At 47.9% G+C, this 15,907-nt stretch overlaps 5 protein-coding genes and 1 long non-coding RNA gene across 11 annotated transcripts; 3 read left to right on the forward strand and 3 right to left on the reverse strand.

The window, feature by feature from the left end:
• Positions 1 to 3,521: 3,521 nt before the first annotated feature.
• On the reverse strand, positions 3,522 to 8,182 carry LOC9654917 (DExH-box ATP-dependent RNA helicase DExH1). Of its 3 annotated transcripts, none has more exons than XR_002994042.1 (11): positions 8,081 to 8,182; positions 7,867 to 8,027; positions 7,089 to 7,815; positions 6,535 to 7,032; positions 6,343 to 6,486; positions 6,093 to 6,289; positions 5,325 to 6,029; positions 5,038 to 5,272; positions 3,926 to 4,991; positions 3,814 to 3,876; positions 3,522 to 3,742 (listed from the first exon to the last, which is right to left on the reverse strand). XR_002994042.1 is itself a non-coding variant. In XM_024688614.1 (11 exons), the coding sequence occupies exons 1-9, from the start codon at positions 8,084 to 8,086 to the stop codon at positions 3,930 to 3,932; spliced, it is 3,735 nt and encodes a 1,244-aa protein (XP_024544382.1). In that variant the 5' UTR covers positions 8,087 to 8,182; the 3' UTR covers positions 3,522 to 3,769; positions 3,841 to 3,876; positions 3,926 to 3,929. The 3 variants fall into 3 exon arrangements, 2 of the variants coding, with proteins under 2 accessions (XP_024544382.1, XP_024544381.1); XM_024688614.1 differs by having other exon boundaries at positions 3,522 to 3,769; positions 3,841 to 3,876; XM_024688613.1 differs by having other exon boundaries at positions 3,522 to 4,991.
• A 530-nt stretch (positions 8,183 to 8,712) lies between these two features.
• LOC112351196 lies at positions 8,713 to 10,390 on the forward strand. The gene is made up of 2 exons (XM_024688599.1): positions 8,713 to 9,077; positions 9,136 to 10,390. The coding sequence occupies exons 1-2, from the start codon at positions 8,732 to 8,734 to the stop codon at positions 10,323 to 10,325; spliced, it is 1,536 nt and encodes a 511-aa protein (XP_024544367.1). The 5' UTR covers positions 8,713 to 8,731; the 3' UTR covers positions 10,326 to 10,390.
• On the reverse strand, positions 9,026 to 9,362 carry LOC112351197. 2 transcript variants are annotated; one of them, XR_002994040.1, is made up of 3 exons: positions 9,319 to 9,356; positions 9,189 to 9,259; positions 9,026 to 9,124 (listed from the first exon to the last, which is right to left on the reverse strand). It is a non-coding gene; the product is annotated as an uncharacterized LOC112351197 (long non-coding RNA). The 2 variants fall into 2 exon arrangements; XR_002994039.1 differs by having other exon boundaries at positions 9,027 to 9,124; positions 9,189 to 9,248; positions 9,319 to 9,362.
• A 68-nt stretch (positions 10,391 to 10,458) lies between the features above and the next one.
• LOC9655082 (LMBR1 domain-containing protein 2 homolog) lies at positions 10,459 to 13,698 on the forward strand. 2 transcript variants are annotated; one of them, XM_024688609.1, is made up of 14 exons: positions 10,459 to 10,789; positions 10,879 to 10,955; positions 11,021 to 11,182; positions 11,245 to 11,455; positions 11,534 to 11,620; positions 11,678 to 11,817; positions 11,869 to 11,949; positions 12,002 to 12,066; positions 12,120 to 12,295; positions 12,346 to 12,476; positions 12,543 to 12,636; positions 12,694 to 12,901; positions 12,952 to 13,061; positions 13,119 to 13,698. In XM_024688609.1, the coding sequence occupies exons 1-14, from the start codon at positions 10,622 to 10,624 to the stop codon at positions 13,644 to 13,646; spliced, it is 2,238 nt and encodes a 745-aa protein (XP_024544377.1). In that variant the 5' UTR covers positions 10,459 to 10,621; the 3' UTR covers positions 13,647 to 13,698. The 2 variants fall into 2 exon arrangements, with proteins under 2 accessions (XP_024544377.1, XP_024544376.1); XM_024688608.1 differs by having other exon boundaries at positions 12,952 to 13,698.
• An 8-nt stretch (positions 13,699 to 13,706) lies between these two features.
• LOC112351147 (FHA domain-containing protein At4g14490-like) lies at positions 13,707 to 14,573 on the reverse strand. Its single transcript, XM_024688480.1, has 2 exons — positions 14,022 to 14,573; positions 13,707 to 13,916 (listed from the first exon to the last, which is right to left on the reverse strand). The coding sequence occupies exons 1-2, from the start codon at positions 14,571 to 14,573 to the stop codon at positions 13,707 to 13,709; spliced, it is 762 nt and encodes a 253-aa protein (XP_024544248.1).
• A 28-nt stretch (positions 14,574 to 14,601) lies between these two features.
• LOC9654914 (thiocyanate methyltransferase 1) lies at positions 14,602 to 15,878 on the forward strand. 2 transcript variants are annotated; one of them, XM_002983384.2, is made up of 9 exons: positions 14,602 to 14,676; positions 14,725 to 14,855; positions 14,939 to 15,025; positions 15,094 to 15,197; positions 15,240 to 15,339; positions 15,386 to 15,432; positions 15,485 to 15,563; positions 15,634 to 15,700; positions 15,764 to 15,878. In XM_002983384.2, exons 1-8 carry the CDS (start codon positions 14,634 to 14,636, stop codon positions 15,679 to 15,681), a joined length of 639 nt encoding a protein of 212 aa, XP_002983430.2. In that variant the 5' UTR covers positions 14,602 to 14,633; the 3' UTR covers positions 15,682 to 15,700; positions 15,764 to 15,878. The 2 variants fall into 2 exon arrangements, with proteins under 2 accessions (XP_002983430.2, XP_024544378.1); XM_024688610.1 differs by having other exon boundaries at positions 14,633 to 14,676; positions 14,811 to 14,855.
• The last annotated feature ends 29 nt before the right edge of the window (positions 15,879 to 15,907 follow it).

Below are 15,907 nucleotides of genomic sequence, written 5' to 3' on the forward strand. Positions count from 1 at the left end.
TGACGTCTGAGGCATGCAAAGATCTCCACAAAGGCACAACTGCATTCTTGCTTCCAATCTCCACTATTGCTAGTTCAACTGGTGCTCATATATGAAACTGCAGCAGGTCAGGAGATCTTCAAACCTGACACCAGATCATGCAACATTATGCTCAACAGAAAACCTTTCCTTTTATGAAGTCGCCCTGCCTGACATAGTATCTGATGCTGAGAGTGGGTATTTTGAAGACCTTGATTGATGTTCGATGGCATGCACCCTTGTGGGATCTAATCACAGGGAACTTGATGATAACGTGTTTGCACAGTGCTTCCAGAGTAGACAGTTCTTTGAGATTTTGCCCAAGTGGAACGAGGTAGCATGATGGAACTGCCTGACATGCCAGGCCCCCGTCGGCCATGTTTGACATTGCTGTCATAGAATGCCTTCTCGTGAACAAATGATATATAAGCACATAGTGCCGTGTTTGAGAGGATGCCACTTCACGATGTTGTGTCGTCCAACAACTGAGTTTGCACAATGGAATGGATGCGGAGGCAAGGAGGATATTTTTTGTAAAGAAAGAAAGGGGTATGATCTCTTGCAATGTGACGATTTTATTGTAGAGCATTTTTTTTCTAGCAAAAGATGATTCAGTCCAGCTGGGTACATGGAATACTCTAGCAAAATCGTTGACATGACTTGTGGTTTGACGAAAAGTTTTGAGGACAACATGAAAATTGAGATGACAAGAAATGTTTGATTAAATGTCGATGCACAAAGTATTGTAAACGTCAGTGTTTCAGAAAATGGCTGCTTGGAGCAGTGCCAAAATAGATAAATAGATTCCGCTTGGACGAGGCCAGGCTTGCATTCCACAGAATGCTGCAAATGCACGTTGTGTCGTGGAGCTCGGTGATCACGGGGCTCTTTCGCTGGGCATAGTCGTTGAGGCCAGGGAACCCTTCACATCCATGCACTGATGTCACGGTATGGAACATCATGACCTCGGCTCTTCTTCTTTCGCAGATACAAGTGTAAAGATTGTGAGCAAAATAGCTACTTTCAGGAAGCTGTCACAACTCCATGTAATGCCTGTCCTCATGTCGTGGAATGCCATGATGCGCCACCAGGCAAGGCCCTCTTTCTCTTCCGGATGATGAACTTGGCAGGGATTGTGCCGGGCAGGATTGCCTTTGCGACCATTCTGGCCCCTTCCGGGCTTGTCAATGAGGCGTTGACGCAATTTGTGTCGATGCCCGCTGACTTTGGGTTGACTCTCACACGGGAGCACTACTGCTGCGTTTGAATTCTAGCGAGGTCTGAACAGCTAGATTATAGAATGGGGGAATCTTCCGCAAATCTTCCACACCAGCAGCTTGGCAAGGAGCAAATAAAGACAGCTCCGGTTTCTAAGGGTGGTTCTGGCGTGATGACCATCACCTGGGAGGAGTGCGCAAGGGCAATGGTGGTGCTACTGTCAACAAGTGGTTACGCAAGCGCCTTAAAGGAGGGAGCATGAGCACCTGTGTCAATACTGTACCGTGTAGAGCCCTGGACATTTGTGGTGCATTGCCCAGAAAATGCACTACAAATGTCCCCAGGGGACCTAGTTGATAGAGTTCTTATAGTACTGGCAGAAGTGCTCAACTTCCTTTCGTGGTGCTTGTATAACTGCTCGTTGACCCATCTTTATTCTAAGATTCTCAAAATATTCCCGTGTGGCTGGTAATTTTCTAGCTTTCTGCAAATGCCCCAGTGGAATTTCGTGTCATGGACAGCGATGCTTCCATATGGCCTTTCAGGGCATCTGCTACCTGCTGTGCACTCCGTGATGTCATTAACAAGGCAGACGTCAAACAAACGCGAAATTTATTTAATTTTTTTAATATTATTATATCACCCTTTTGTACTTGAATGGAGTTTTAGAATCGATAGCGCAAATTTCTGTGGGATCTCCATTTCAATCAGTGGTGAGATGAGATGCTACAATAGATCACTCTTGCCCTGTATATCCTCCCAAGCTCGGATTCCAGCCACCGGCATAGAATAGGCGATATTTTTGAAATTCCTATTTAACTTTCCAATTAGTTTATAAGTAGTTAGTTTTGTATCCTGTAGGATCAGACACTTCCTGGTGATCTTAGAGGAACACACTTCACCAGTGTGTTCAGAACATGGACAAAGAGAAGGCATGTCTTAATTATGAGTTAATTTTAGCAGTGTTTATTTCAATATTCATTCATTTATTCATTCAGGCCTTTGGAGTGGCCCCCAAGAAGCATGAGACTAATGGATTCAAATATGCCACAGTAACTTACCATAGTTATTTGTCATCCAATCTTGTTGGCATTTATGTCATCCACTTCGTCCTTGTGGCTGTAATATGGTATAGTGTGCTGGAAACTTTTCTCATTAAAAGATGAATCAAGGGATTCTGAGTAGCAATGACTCTGTAGAAAGTAGTTTTCAATCTCCATCAACACAAAGAGTTTGCAAAGAAGTTTCTTCTTTAGTCTGCAGTATTCAATCTAATCATGAAATTTAAGAGGATTAGTGTGGAGGAACCCTCCACTACTTTGATCCAGAAAATATGTATTTTTTAGATTAGAGTAGCAGACGGTACCTCCATACTAATCCTCCAATAGGATAGATTTTCCTCCACATTTTTGCTTTGTAGGTCCTAATGTTTAAAAAATCAGATTTAAAGCTGGAACTTAAAGTCACCAGAAACTTACCTCATCAACTGCCACTCCTTAACACTGCCAGCCCGAGCAAATCACACTAGTGAAATTGTATAAACTGACTTTGGTTTAGATTTTGACTAAAATATTACATTTTGCACTAGGCCCTAAACCGTGCATCTGTATAGAACTGTATCCATGCCTTTACAGTGCCCAAATTGAATGGGTGCAATCTCACAGCTCTTACCTCAACTTGTTTGTGTGAGGATCTCCAACAACCAATGCTTACAATGATGTTTAAAGTTCCCCTGTTTCATGAGGAGTGCACTTAAATGGTCCAGGTCTATATTTTCTGGATTACCAAACTTGGAGCGATGGATGGCATGGCCAAACGTGGATAAGACTTTTTGCTTTTTTGAAAAAGAAGCATGAGGTACAATAGGTAGTTGAAGTTGAACATGTCTTTGTTGTCTTCGTGCACCTAAGTTTTGCCACCAATATGCTAGCTTGTTGGAATGATCATCAAACCTAGATCTTGATCGATGATTACATGGTTTCACTCTGGAAGCTACCCCTTATTTGTGTTTGTGAAATGTAATATTAACCATTCCAAAGACAACAAGCTTATATGGGTGGAATGAAAAGTTACAAGAATATCATTTACTTTGCACACAAATTTACATTGGATCACTAAAGACAAAAGTTGGTTTCAGACAATGAATTTTATGTATTAGAACAATTTTACTCTAATTGGAGTTCTAGACTAATTAGCAAATGGTCTTTGGTTTCAATTTACTTTTTAAAACCATTTGAAACCTGGCTATTTTCTCCATTCGCATTGTTTGAATCGGGACATTCCAAGACATATAAATTTGGCTGAGACACAAGCTGTGACTCTCCTTCCCTTGATTCTACATTTTACACTGGTCTGGAGTCTAGAAAGTTCGTGCCTACGGGTGGCAGAAACGACCACCGGCTGCATTTTAAGCTCCGAGTGTGCTGCTACGCATTCAACAGGGGACCTGGGGACCACGTCCTTGCAGGAAAAATGTCGATCTCACAAACGGTTTGCTGTTCATCCTCTGTGCCGGAAGATGTTTCAAAGTCAGCTGCAACACATCAAACATTTCGTATCAAGCCTGGTTCTACTTACGTGCGCGGAAATGGTTTCAAAATCTACCGGGGAGTTCCATTGGGATCCGAGCAGCCAAAGCTCATAAGCAAACCATATCAGCTATATAAGTAACGAACGAGCTTTTTCTCACCAGACTAGAAGCCATCGGTCTCCAGTAGCCTTAGAAGAGCCGCCACAACCGCGCTGCTGGAGATGTCTAGGCCAGGATTTCCAGTCTTTGCAAGCAGCAGCGCGTCCACTCTCTTCCGGAGCTCCTTGATGAGCACGGCGATCCGAGCCGGGGCCTCAAACTCCAGCCAGCCATCCACCACGATCATCTGCCTCTCGTGACGAACGCTGATGCTCCCTCCGAAGATGAGAAGGCTGTAAGCCGGAACCATGGACGTCTCCCTCGCATACACCTTGGACGTCTTCACCATGTCCGTCACTACCAGCCAGGGGCTCTCGAAGTGCCCCGCCGAGAAGTTAACGCTGGCCGGATGGAGAAACACCCTGCCGTCGAGCCTTGTGAAGTACTGGACCTCGTGAGCTGCCGCTAGCTTTGGCACGGTTCCACCCTCGGTCTGAACGTAAGTCTTCTCGGGGTGGCGAACTCTCGCGATTTTTGGATAGAAGCCGGCACAGACGACTGCCTTGATAACTCTGACGCTGTTGGAGCTTCCCTCGAGGCTGGATATATCACCGGGTACGAATCCAAGCTCTCTGAGTACGTTGAGGTAGTCTTCGCGGCTGGCTTCTATGCTGGCTAGAGCTTCCCGTGACAAGAAGTTGGAGGCGCAGTAGTCCTTTTCGGCTTCCCATCCGTCTCGTCTCGCGGTGATCCATCCGTTGTAAGCAGCAACGAGAGCTATGTGGTCGCTCTTGCTGGTCCCGGACAATCTCAGCTTTGCTAGTCTCGCCTCCTCCCTGTTGTCCTGCGGGGAGAAGAAGACCGGGCGTCCGCTCATGCTGGCAGCTATGGTGAGGACCGGATCGAGGCACTTGAGCATGCAGCCGAAGACGAGCATTTTCCCGACGCGAGCATCCACGGGCATCTGTGTAAGATGTCTGCCGAGGGGTGTCAAAGTCTCGTTCTCCGCATCAAACGCGTTGATGTCCTTTAGTGACTGAACTGCTGCAATAACAGCGTCCGGGTCGGGAGGCGTGGGCATTTTAGATAGAGTTGATTGTACTTTTGATTGAAGAAGAGACTTGACCTGCAAAGAGCTCCATGAAACCAGCTATTGAAAGATTCTTTCTTACCTTAAGACATAGTCCTTCAAGGGAGACTCTTTGTATCTCTGGAAGCTGGTGATCATCGAAAGCTTTGAACTGCTTCTTGCTGTAGAGCCTAAGACAGCAGCCAGGCTGAACACGGCCAGCTCGACCAGCCCGCTGCTTGCAACTTGCTTTTGAGACCCAGGTCTCCTGCAAGCACGACAAGCCTTTCGAATGATCATAGCTCATTTCCTTGTGACGTCCTGTATCGATCACATACCTGCGAGGAGGACATCAAAACCATGTCGGAGGAAAAACAAGAAAATACTTACAATATGTCGTCAATGGTGATGCTAGTTTCAGCAACATTCGTTGCCAGGACTACTTTTCTCACACCCCGCGGAGGCCTCACAAAAACTCGCTTCTGTTGTTCACTCGAGAGCGAGCCATGCAATGCCAGGACCCACTTTCTTTCAACACCATATGCTGATAGTTGCTTGGAATTTTGAAGCCTGGCCTGAAGTTTGCTGATTTCCATCATTCCAGGAAGGAAAACCAGCACGGATCCAGCTTCTGCTTTCCAGTTGCTAGTATCATCCACCGCTATCAGAGGTCCATAAATATCTGAAACTTCACGTTCAAGTGAAAAGACGGTGGACAGCAATAGCTCGATAAGTTCGTAATTGATTACGCTCTCATCAACCGTGTCCAGGCTCCGCATAGTAGCTTCACTGTATTCCATATTTGTTTCAGAGTTTTCGACTACCCTGGATTCCCAACTGTCAAAACTGTTCGAGGCAGATGTTGTCATGACTTCGCTCTTGGCCTTTTTATTCGTCGCAAATCGAGAGTTTTTTGTTACTTTATATCCTGTCAGCTCTAGGACGTCGTCCAGATGTAATTCTCGAACTGGGAATGTAAAGCCTTGTACTCGAAGAAGTTCGGGGCGAAGACCCAAGCCTTGTTGGAAATAATCAGCAAATAAGCTTGTTTCTGCTGTTGCCGACATCAAGATAACACGGATTTTGCCTCTTGTCCTGTCACAACAAAGCGAAAATATCAGAAAAAAAAGATAAGATACTAGCAAATTACCAGCCAACCTCTGTATATGCTCTCTGAGAAGTAATAAAAGAAGATCACTTTCAAGAGTCCTCTCGTGCACTTCATCTACAATAACATGGGTAACGCCTTCTAGCTCTGGATCAGACAGCATCCTCCTCAACAGAATTCCCGTTGTGCAAAACAGCAGTCTCGTGAATTTAGAGCAGCAGCTATCCAGACGCACGGAGTAGCCAACCTGAATAATCACACCAGATTTTTATAGAGTCAATAATAAACTGCTATACTTACCACTCTTCCAACGACTTCATTGCGTTCCATGGCAACACGAGCAGCCAGACCAAGAGCAGAAATTCTTCGGGGTTGGGTGCACATAATGTTACAGCTTCCTCCATTCCCCATTTCAATCTCTTTTTCGAGAACGTATTGAGGAATCTGAAAGAGAAACACACTTAAGAAAATGGCAAATAGCTTATCACATACCTGTGTACTTTTTCCACAGCCGGTTTCTCCACAGATAATAGTCACTGGGTTGCAGCTTATCCCTGCAAGTATTTCAGATTTTCGCTTGAAAACCGGTAAACTTCTTCTTGATGTCATGATGTCTGCGTATTGTCGTGACGTCTGGAGTCTTTCCCAGTCATCCTTGAGCCTTGTGCTTTCAGCGGCACAATCTATTTCATCCCACTGCCGGCTGCTTCTTTGCTTCCCAGCGACCACATGAGCTTTACTGTCTGCAGAGGTATGACGTTTTACATCTCCTCCTCGATCATCAACCTTTACTGGCTCTGAAAGAAGTTGCAAAGATACCTCGGCTGCATAACAAACCAGATCGTAGATCATCGGTATGCCAAGTAATTCCAAAGCACGGTTAGCCACCTTCTTCGTCACGGCTTGTAAGTACGAGGCATCCAAATCCTTGCATCGGAATCCTAGAACTGGAATTTCAAAAGGATAGGAGCTATCAGTTGAGATTCTAACCTGCAGCGTACCAGTATACTTAAGTATTAAGCGAAGAAGAGTGTAAGCAGTATTACCTCCATCTCCAATCTTTTCCCGGACTGTGGTGGAAGCTCCACGTCGAACTTTAAGAGCTCGTTCGAAAGAACAGCCGTGGGATATATGGCGCCGATTGCTACCAGTTCTTCCTCCCTCATAGCTGAAAGGTCCGACCAGGAAACCGTAGCTTGAAGTGTCTTCGTCCCTTGTACCGCAATATGGAAAAGCTTGGAGATGGCTAGATCGAAACTTCCGGTCTCCTGGAATGCTGCTACACACTGCTCATAGGAGTACCCGTACTGAGCAAGTTCTAAAGCGATAGCGTTCTGAGTTGGATCAAACTCGACTGCTCGTTGTACTACACGAACGGCGGCCTTGGACGCTTGAGGAGCAAACCGAGCCGGGAGATCACCTTCATCGACGTTTAGCATGAGCCAGTCGAGTGCAGAAGAAATGTTGTTCGCCTGTTCTAGAGCCGACTCGATGTGTTCTTCCTTGAAACCCATCTCTACTAATGAGGACAGCGCTTGAGCTTGATCCTCAAAGTCGGGAGCTTCCTCTACACTGCCAGTGCTGTCTGTTATCACCTCTTCCACCAGTTTTCTGTTCCCCTCGCTCATAAAAACCGACTGAAGCTCTCTGGGAGGATAGGCAACCCTTTTCGGCTTCTCCAGCTTCATTTTGAGCTTTGCTTCACGCTCTGCGGCAGCAGCGTCGAGATTATGCCACTGCTGTCGATACTCCTCGGGAAGTATTCGATCCAATCTACGTCAATAAGCGCATTGATCTATAAAAACTATAGCCTTGAAACCATACCTGCGGTTTCCCATTACGTGATGCAAAGCCATTACCGCTGCTCGGTGGTGTGATTCCTGTGAGCTTGGACTATCAGCTCGGCACCAAAGAATAACATCCAGTTCACTCTTCTTAGCATCTGGTAAGATCACTCGGCAGTGAAAGCTCCCTTCATTTTGAACCTATAACCAAAGAGAAAAAGCTCGAGCATGACAAAGAAGAGGTAAATACCGACATGCATGAACTTTGGAGCTGGTCTCTTGTTCTTCTGGCACCACTCGTGCAAGAGAGTTTTCGGCGTCTTCACTGGATACGAGGAAGAAGAAGAAGAAGAAGAAGAAGAAGACTGCTGCTGCGGAGCATCGGAGGAAGAAGAGGAGGAAGCTAAATTCTCCGTCGACGCCGGCGGAAGCTCCTCATCCGCGTGCTTGTTCTTGAGATGCTCCTTGAGGCGTCCATCCTGCTTGAAAATCCTGTCGCACAGGGGGCAGGGCAGGGGCTGCAAGGCAATCGATCCATTCAGAAAATGCCGCACTGTCGGATCGAAATCTCACAGACCTGGCCAGTGTTCTTGGCATTGACAGGCGCCGGCTTTCCGCCGCATCCAGCAGATCCAGATCGATAGACGTGCCGCGACCGCGCCTTCGCAGCGCTGTTCATCCGCTAGAACCCTAGCAACACCCTAGAATCCAATCCATTGGAAGATTTTAAAACGATTCCCCCCAAAACGAATATTTTCCCATTAAATCAACTGTTCTGTGGGCGTGTTTGGCTCAACAGTTTCTTCTAAACTTTGTACCTCCCGGGAATTTTTCTCTTCCAAATGGAATACTTTAGCGCCCACAAGAAACTCTTGAGCAATGTGATCTTTGTTCTTGCAAGCGTGATGATCCTGGGACTTTACTTTGTCAAGCCAGGAGCCTTTTATAAGCTCGATTTTTTGCCGGATCACACCACCACTTCTTCCATTCCAACGAGCTCTTCTTCTTCTTCTTCTTCTTCTTCTTCTTTCCCGTCCAAAGTTTTGCTCCAGCGCTTATCTGAGAACGGCACACGGGAATGCCACAACGTGAGTACCGCAGCCGCGATCCTGTTTGGGCTTCCCAGAGCAGAGAATGAAGGCGAGGTTACCTTGTCCACCGGTGTTCTTCACAAGCTCTGGATCGTCTCGTATGCTGGCGATGGAAGCAGGCGGTGCTTTGGAGGAGATTTCTTCGAGACAGATCTCTCAGGTACGTTACACTTGAAAGACGCTAAACGCATCCAGAGCTTTGATCCCCTGGAAAACAGGTCCCAACTGGAAGTCACGACCACCAGTAACAGATGTGGGAGATGGCTCCTACCTTGTGGAGCTCAAAGTGGACGACGAATTCGCAGGACCTTACACCTTCAAAGCCATCCTCCTGTTTCCAAACTTTCATGGCTTGGATCAGCAGCCAGACAAATGGGCCCTGAAGAAAGAGATGTTCCTACTGAAAATTCGCTTTGCATCCAGAAGCAGCATCTTCAAGTCCCGACCACTCCCGATCTGCAGCAGCAGCGATTTTAGATCGAACACAAGATGGTCTGGCAAATGGACGAGAACGAAATTTAACGAGTCATGCAAACTAGACAAGGAAGGACGTTACCGCTGCTTGGATGGAAACGAGAAGTGCGACGAGAGCCAGTGTAGCGGAGCTATCGCGAGCTTGGAGAGCAACGGTTGGGTGTACTCGGCACACTGTAAGTTCCAGATATGGAGCTCGAGCGAAGCATGGAAGTGCCTGGACGGGAAGAAGATCTTCTTCTGGGGCGACTCAAACCACCAGGACACCATCCGGAACCTCATGAACTTCGTGTTGGGATTCCACCACAACTCCATGCCACGGACCTTCATCGCCAACCTCACCAATCCGTCCCACCCCTCGCAAAACTTCACCGTGGTGGAGATTTTCAACGGCCACACCAATCCAAACCTCAACTTCCTGGGCCTCGCAACACTCGACGAGCCTCTCTACCGCGCATACGTGACGCAAGAATTCCTCCGCGGCTCCCCACCCGACGCGCTGATCCTCAACTCCGGGATGCACGACGGCGTCCGATGCAGCAACGCCAGCCAGTTCCTGGAATCCGCCACGGCCGCAGCGCAGTTCTGGAAAACCCTAGCCACGGGGGATAAGATCAAATCGAGGACCCCGCGCGTGATATTTCGCTCGACGATCACTCCGGCGGGCGAGTCGCGCTCCATGCCCTCGAATCCACAGAAGATGGAAGCATTCAACCAGGTCCTCGGGGACGAGATCCGAAGAGTGCTTGGCAAGGAGGTGCTGCTCGTCGATGCCTACGACATGACCTTCCCCTGGCACTACGATCACAGATACAGTGATGGTGGCCACTATGGGAGGCCGCCTTCCTTGACGCCCTGGTATGGCGGCATCGGCCACTACTACTTCGCTGACCTAATGCTCGTCCACGCCCTCCTCACGGCCATTTGCTCGTAGCAAGAAAAAGCTTTCCCGCCAAAATAATATGCGAATCTTGTCGTGCTTGAAATTTTAACGCGGGAGGATATTCGGCATCTTGCGCTTTGAATATACCAGATCTAGGGTTGTGATTTAGGTGGGTGTGGGCCGTCAGATGCGCACGAAATTTTGTTTGGAGAACACATTCTCGTCAAAAACAGGGCTGTGGGATTCCAGGGCCCGGCGACGCTCTTTAGGAGGGGCGGGGATGGATCGCGGCCTCTTGGATTAGGTCTTGGCGGGATCGATCGATTCAATCGCGGCGGCGGCTCGAGATGTGGGTCTTCTACACCTTCGCCTTGCCGACGACTCTTGCCCTGGTAGGGGGGACGCTGCGCTACTTCTCGGCGCCCAGCGTACCCACCTATGTGCTAATCACCGTCGGGTACGCGTGGTTTTGCTCCCTGTCGATCATAATCCTGGTGCCGGCGGACATCTGGACGGTGAGTGCGCGGAATTTCTCTTCCGATCCCTAGGGTTCTTGGCAATTCATAAACCCTGGAAGCTCAAATCTCTCTTGTTTCTTCCACAGACGCTCTCGGATGGAGATCCAACGCAGGTTAGTATGTTTTGGGGCTGGTCTTACTGGAGTACGTTCATTCTTACATGGTGAGTGAGCTCTTCCAAGCTTCGCGTGGAAGTTCCGTTTTTTTTCTTACCATTTCTTCCTCCAGGATTATAGTTCCTCTCATGCAAAGTTACGAAGATGCCGGGGACTTTACTGTAAAAGAGAGGCTGAAAACCAGCGTCAAGGCAAACGTTGTCTACTACGTCAGTGTTGGTGTGATCGGCATAATTTGCATCGTCATTCTCATCTCGCTCGACAAGCTGAAATGGTATGAAGCTCATTAATAGTTTTTGCGTTGAAGGGAACTCAGTGTTCTATTCTATCTTCCAGGAGTGGTGTTTTTGGCTTTGCCATGACGTGCTCGACACTTTTTGGGTTGATAACTGGAGCCTTTCTTCTTGGTTTTGGTTTGATAGAAATTCCTCGGAGCATGTGGCGGAAGGCAAACTGGCAGTACCGCTTCAAGTTCCTTACTCATCGTGTTGCCAAAGTCGCCGTGAATTTGGATGATGCCCATCAGGAGCTGTCGACTGTTGTTGTGGTGAGCATAGTCAGCTACTTAGGCTACGTTTGCTTCTTTTGACACCTGATCTTTGCTATAGATTTTTCGTCTCTACAGATTTGCCAAGCCATTTCTAACCAGATGTCGAGAAGAGACGTCCTACGACCGTGTATGGACTTCATTGAGCAAATGTTGGTTGAGATGGTACATGTTCTTTACCTTTTCATAGCCTTATGGATGATAACATTATTTTCTTCTCAGATGCAAGAAAATCCATCCTTCAAACCATCTGCGGGGCGTATGAGTGATAACGACATGGAATATGACCAAGACATAAGCGGGATGGCGGAACTAAGGCGTCGTCTTAGACAGGCGCACTTCACTTTTGCAAGATATAAAAGGTGTGTTCTATCAACGGTTTTTTCTTCATTGTTTACTACAAGTTGTTCCAGTGAATACGGGGCTCTTGTGTTGGAGGCTTTAGAGTTGGAAGATACGATGAAAAATTATGAGAGGGGTGCGGCTGAACAATGGTGAGATTTTCTTACGGGGTTTCGAAATTTACACTGATTAATTTTTTTTCAGGCTTTACACATCAGGGATTCGACCCCCAAGAACTGGCACCATGGCTCGTCGTCTGGACCATCTAGGTAATTCCTCCTCTGATATGCTATTGGCATAAACGTGGTTTTGCTGATTGTAGAATGGATTTGGCGATGTAGCTTGAGACCAAAAATCCTGCGGTTATTTGCTCTTATTTTTGGTGGTATGACAGCTGCATTATTGATCGCTGAGGCCACCTTGTTACCGGCTAAAGTCGACCTTTCATTCTTTTCATTCTTGATAAACGTTACCTCCGACAGCGAGATACTAGTGCAGGTTTGATTTTTGCTGCTACTCCTCATCATACCGAACTTCTATTTCCGCAGGTTCTTGCGTTCGTACCTGTGATGTATATGTGCGCATGCACGTATTTCTCTCTCTTTAAGCTTGGAATGTTCACATACTATTACTTTGCACCCAAGTATACAAATGCCGTGAGCCTTTTGATGATTTGCTCGTAAGAAACTCCTGCTAAATTTTCTGTCATTTGTGAGTAATCAAATTGTCATGCTTGTTGTGGCAGAATGGTCTCGCGCTACGCACCGCCAGTGTGCTACAACTATCTCGGATTGATCAGACTGGAGGACGAGCGTCACAAAAACACCGTCTTTGAAAAGGTATGGTCATGAATTTGCTAACTTTCTACGTGAACAGTGATCCCATTGCCTTTGCAGCGAATGGGAGTTTCTTCGTCAGGGAATTTTCTTTACACTTTCAATAGAGTGTATCCGATTTTTATGGTGATATACACGGCTGTGATCGCCACCAACGCTCTCAATCGTCTCATTGACTTTTTCGGGAGCTGGCGGAGATTTCGCTTTGACGAGGAGGCCGAAGAAACAGATGGATGCAATCCATCTGGTGTGATTATCATACGCAAAGGTACGTACTGAAGCTCTATTTTTTCTTTTCTTATTTGGTGCCGTTTACAGAACGGGCATGGTTGGAGCGAGGATCGGCTATTGGAGAGCACCTTGTGCCGCTAGCACGAAACTTTGGCAGCGAGGCGGATCATCAGGAGACAGAAGCAATGCTGCAGCAAGTAAGAAAGTTTACTTCGCAGTTTTCTCTAGTGCTGATAGAAGAAGCTTTGTTCCAGGGACCGCAAGAGCCGTTTAAGATCCACGCAAATGGCCATCAGCAGCACGCTGGTCCCCTTCCAAAGAAGGACGCCAACCAAGGATTCTCAGCTCCACCGCCAGCTCCAGCCCCGCCGCGAGTTCCTCGCGGCCCCCACGCGGACATCGCCGCAAAGTACATGGCGATGCGCGAGCAAAGAAAGGAAGGCCGGGGGCAGCCACAAGTCGGGATGACGAACTTCTCCAGAGCTCCCCCTCCGGTGATGCCGTTTATACCCGAGTCCATGCCGGTGGCGGTCCCCGTTGGTGGTGGTGGTGTTGGAGCTCCCGCAACGCGTTTTGAAGAGCAGGCATCGAGATGGAAGTTTGCTCTCCCGGAGTCTTTCTCGGGGCACAGCCAGAATTTGGCGGCGTCGAGAGAGCCCCCACGCCCGGTGGCGCCGTCGTCCGCCGATACTCTAGATAGCATCTTCGACAGCTTGAGGACGAGACGGGAGTTCGACGAAGAGGGTGACGACGTTGGTCTCACGCTATTGCCGAGGCAGTGAGACCGATGGTGTTGATACGTTTTTTCTTACATCCAAGGCTTCGTTCGCTGCTCGTCTCACTCAGCATTGTAGGTGCACGTAGCTCTGTCGCAGCTGCTCGGCGTGGATCTCCATTTCTCTGATGGTGGCCTCGGCCCTCTCGTGTAAGATGGTTGGAACGCGCACCATTTCTTGCCGGAACCAGTCCCTGAGCGTCATCTCTGTGCTTTGGCTCACGGGCTTGGCTTTCTTGCTCGTCGTGGGCCGCCTCCGCGCTGCTCGAGAGGTGCTCTTGATCGATGCTGGTATCAATGCTGCTGCTGGAAAGCTCGGTAGTGCTGCTATCTCGAGTACTTTCTCTTTTGCTCCTTCACTTTGTTGTGGTCGAGGAGCCACCACCACCACTTCCTGTTCTATGCGTTCTTCCATGGCGTCGTTCTTCACGTTTTCTCCCTGGCCCGCTAGATCTTCTTCTTCTTCTTGGGCATTTTGATCGCCCTCTTCTTTCACGGATTCCAGCTTCCTGGAGCCCGATCCATCGTGAAAAATGACCCTGATCCGGGTGTCCACCCCAATTCGCAGGAGGTCGTCGTTGTAGAGCCTATAGGGCGTCTTGACCCCGATCGAGACGCCGTTCACGGTGGTGCCATTGGAGCTCCCCAGATCCTGGGCCGCCCACGCATCGTCCACCCAGTCCACAGACATATGCTTCTGCGAGATGGTCTCATCCTTGATCTGGAACCTGTTTGTTCTTGTGCGCCCGATGGTGATGTGCTTGAGCCTCCCGGAATCAAACGTCGTACCTTGGACGATCCCCTCCTCCACACGCAGTGTGAGAGGCGTCGGCATCTTCTTGGCGCTGCCAATGTCGCTGCTGAGCGCCCGGATCGATCGCCTCTCATCCAAGAACCCTAACCCTCGCAAGAGGAAAAGTAGCCGTTCGTGCATTTCAAATTTTGGCGCGGCTTTATTACAGGGCAAATTTTTGTTTTTCTAGGGTTCTTGGCCATGGCGACGCCGCTCCAGCGGATTGTGAATGGCGCTCCACCCGGTGAGTGAGAATTTGCTTGCTTCTATATGAATCTCTGCTTCCTCGCAGCTGCTTGGGAGAAATGCTGGGCGGAGAGGTTGACGCCGTGGGATTTGGGAGGAGTTACACCATTAATCCAGCATCTTGTCTCGCAGGACCAATTGCCCCAAGGAAGATGCTTGGTTCCAGGCTGTGGATCGGTAAGCTACGCTAGAATTTGTGCAATTACCTCATCCTCAAGCGTGCTTTCTTTGATCTCTTATCTTTCATTTTCTTCTTCCAGGGATATGATGTTCTTGCATTAGCAAGCCCTTCTCGGCATGTTGTAGGCCTTGATATTTCCGAGACTGCTCTTGAACGAGCCAAAGAGGTAAACGATTATTTCAAGGGATTTTTTTTCTTCACTTCATTTTTACAAATGCCTCTTTTTTGCACTAGTTGGCATCAAAAAATACGACCACCCAGAAGTACGTGGAATTTAAAGCGGTCGATTTCTTTAGCTACAGTGAGCCGAAACCATTCGACCTCATCTTCGACTACACGTAAGTTGTTTCCTTGTGTACTTGTTTTTCAGTTTTTTCCAGATTTTTTTGTGCGCTGGAGCCATCTTTGAGACCAGCTTGGGCGAAGAAGATGGCTGAGCTCTTAGCGCGGGACGGCGAGCTTTTAACTCTCATGTATCCGGTGAGTGGAAGCTATCGTTCTTTAAAAGCTTTAAATACCATCGCAGGTTGGAGATCACGAAGGCGGTCCGCCTTATGCAGCGTCGCCCAAAGCGTGAGAACGTTTTTCTTCATCTTAGTGTTTATCATTCGCATTTTTATTACAGCTACGAAGCTGTTCTTCATCCATGCGGTTTGCATGCTTTATACTTAGAGGACAACAAGTTTAGCATTGGTGCACGAAAGGTATATAAAATCTTTTCGGTACAAACCTCTTGTGCAAGCCGTTCCTGTTCTTTTTTTCACACAAAATCAGGGACGAGAGATTCTTGGCAGATGGAAGAAAACAACACCAAGGATTTGACTTGTGCATCAACACCAAGGTACCTCTTTTGTTAGCTTTGATTTTGTTTAAAGCTGTGTGTATTGACACCGAAAGTTTCCAGGTTTGACACCGAAGTTTTCCTGGAGCATAAAACAAGCCCGTGTTACTGGACTGGACTGGACCGGACAGTCCCAGCAACAAAATATTATACTATACAGGCAGAGAGGTTTTCCAGCGTCGAGATCTTTGACAGTGTCTGCCGCAG

The sequence above is a fragment of the Selaginella moellendorffii genome, unplaced genomic scaffold (assembly GCF_000143415.4).
Source record: "Selaginella moellendorffii unplaced genomic scaffold, v1.0 SELMOscaffold_58, whole genome shotgun sequence".
Taxonomy (NCBI): domain Eukaryota; kingdom Viridiplantae; phylum Streptophyta; class Lycopodiopsida; order Selaginellales; family Selaginellaceae; genus Selaginella; species Selaginella moellendorffii.

What these genes read in the sequence shown, in the direction of transcription:
- LOC9654917 (XM_024688614.1), bottom strand. An exon ending in CTCAGAGAGCATATACAGAG is followed by an intron (nt 6,030 to 6,092) that starts GTTGGCTGGTAA and finishes TTGTTGTGACAG; the next exon opens with GACAAGAGGCAAAATCCGTG. An exon ending in ATCACCATTGACGACATATT is followed by an intron (nt 5,273 to 5,324) that starts GTAAGTATTTTC and finishes TCCTCCTCGCAG; the next exon opens with GTATGTGATCGATACAGGAC.
- LOC112351196 (XM_024688599.1), top strand. Translation starts at nt 8,732, where the DNA reads ATGATCCTGGGACTTTACTTTGTCAAGCCAGGAGCCTTTTATAAGCTC. An exon ending in CTTCGAGACAGATCTCTCAG is followed by an intron (nt 9,078 to 9,135) that starts GTACGTTACACT and finishes CCTGGAAAACAG; the next exon opens with GTCCCAACTGGAAGTCACGA.
- LOC9655082 (XM_024688608.1), top strand. Translation starts at nt 10,622, where the DNA reads ATGTGGGTCTTCTACACCTTCGCCTTGCCGACGACTCTTGCCCTGGTA. An exon ending in ACTTTTGCAAGATATAAAAG is followed by an intron (nt 11,818 to 11,868) that starts GTGTGTTCTATC and finishes AAGTTGTTCCAG; the next exon opens with TGAATACGGGGCTCTTGTGT. An exon ending in AGCCTTTTGATGATTTGCTC is followed by an intron (nt 12,477 to 12,542) that starts GTAAGAAACTCC and finishes TTGTTGTGGCAG; the next exon opens with AATGGTCTCGCGCTACGCAC.
- LOC112351147 (XM_024688480.1), bottom strand. Translation starts at nt 14,573, where the DNA reads ATGCACGAACGGCTACTTTTCCTCTTGCGAGGGTTAGGGTTCTTGGAT. An exon ending in TAGAACAGGAAGTGGTGGTG is followed by an intron (nt 13,917 to 14,021) that starts GTGGCTCCTCGA and finishes GCATCGATCAAG; the next exon opens with AGCACCTCTCGAGCAGCGCG.
- LOC9654914 (XM_002983384.2), top strand. Translation starts at nt 14,634, where the DNA reads ATGGCGACGCCGCTCCAGCGGATTGTGAATGGCGCTCCACCCG. An exon ending in GACCTCATCTTCGACTACAC is followed by an intron (nt 15,198 to 15,239) that starts GTAAGTTGTTTC and finishes AGTTTTTTCCAG; the next exon opens with ATTTTTTTGTGCGCTGGAGC. An exon ending in TATGCAGCGTCGCCCAAAGC is followed by an intron (nt 15,433 to 15,484) that starts GTGAGAACGTTT and finishes TTTTTATTACAG; the next exon opens with CTACGAAGCTGTTCTTCATC.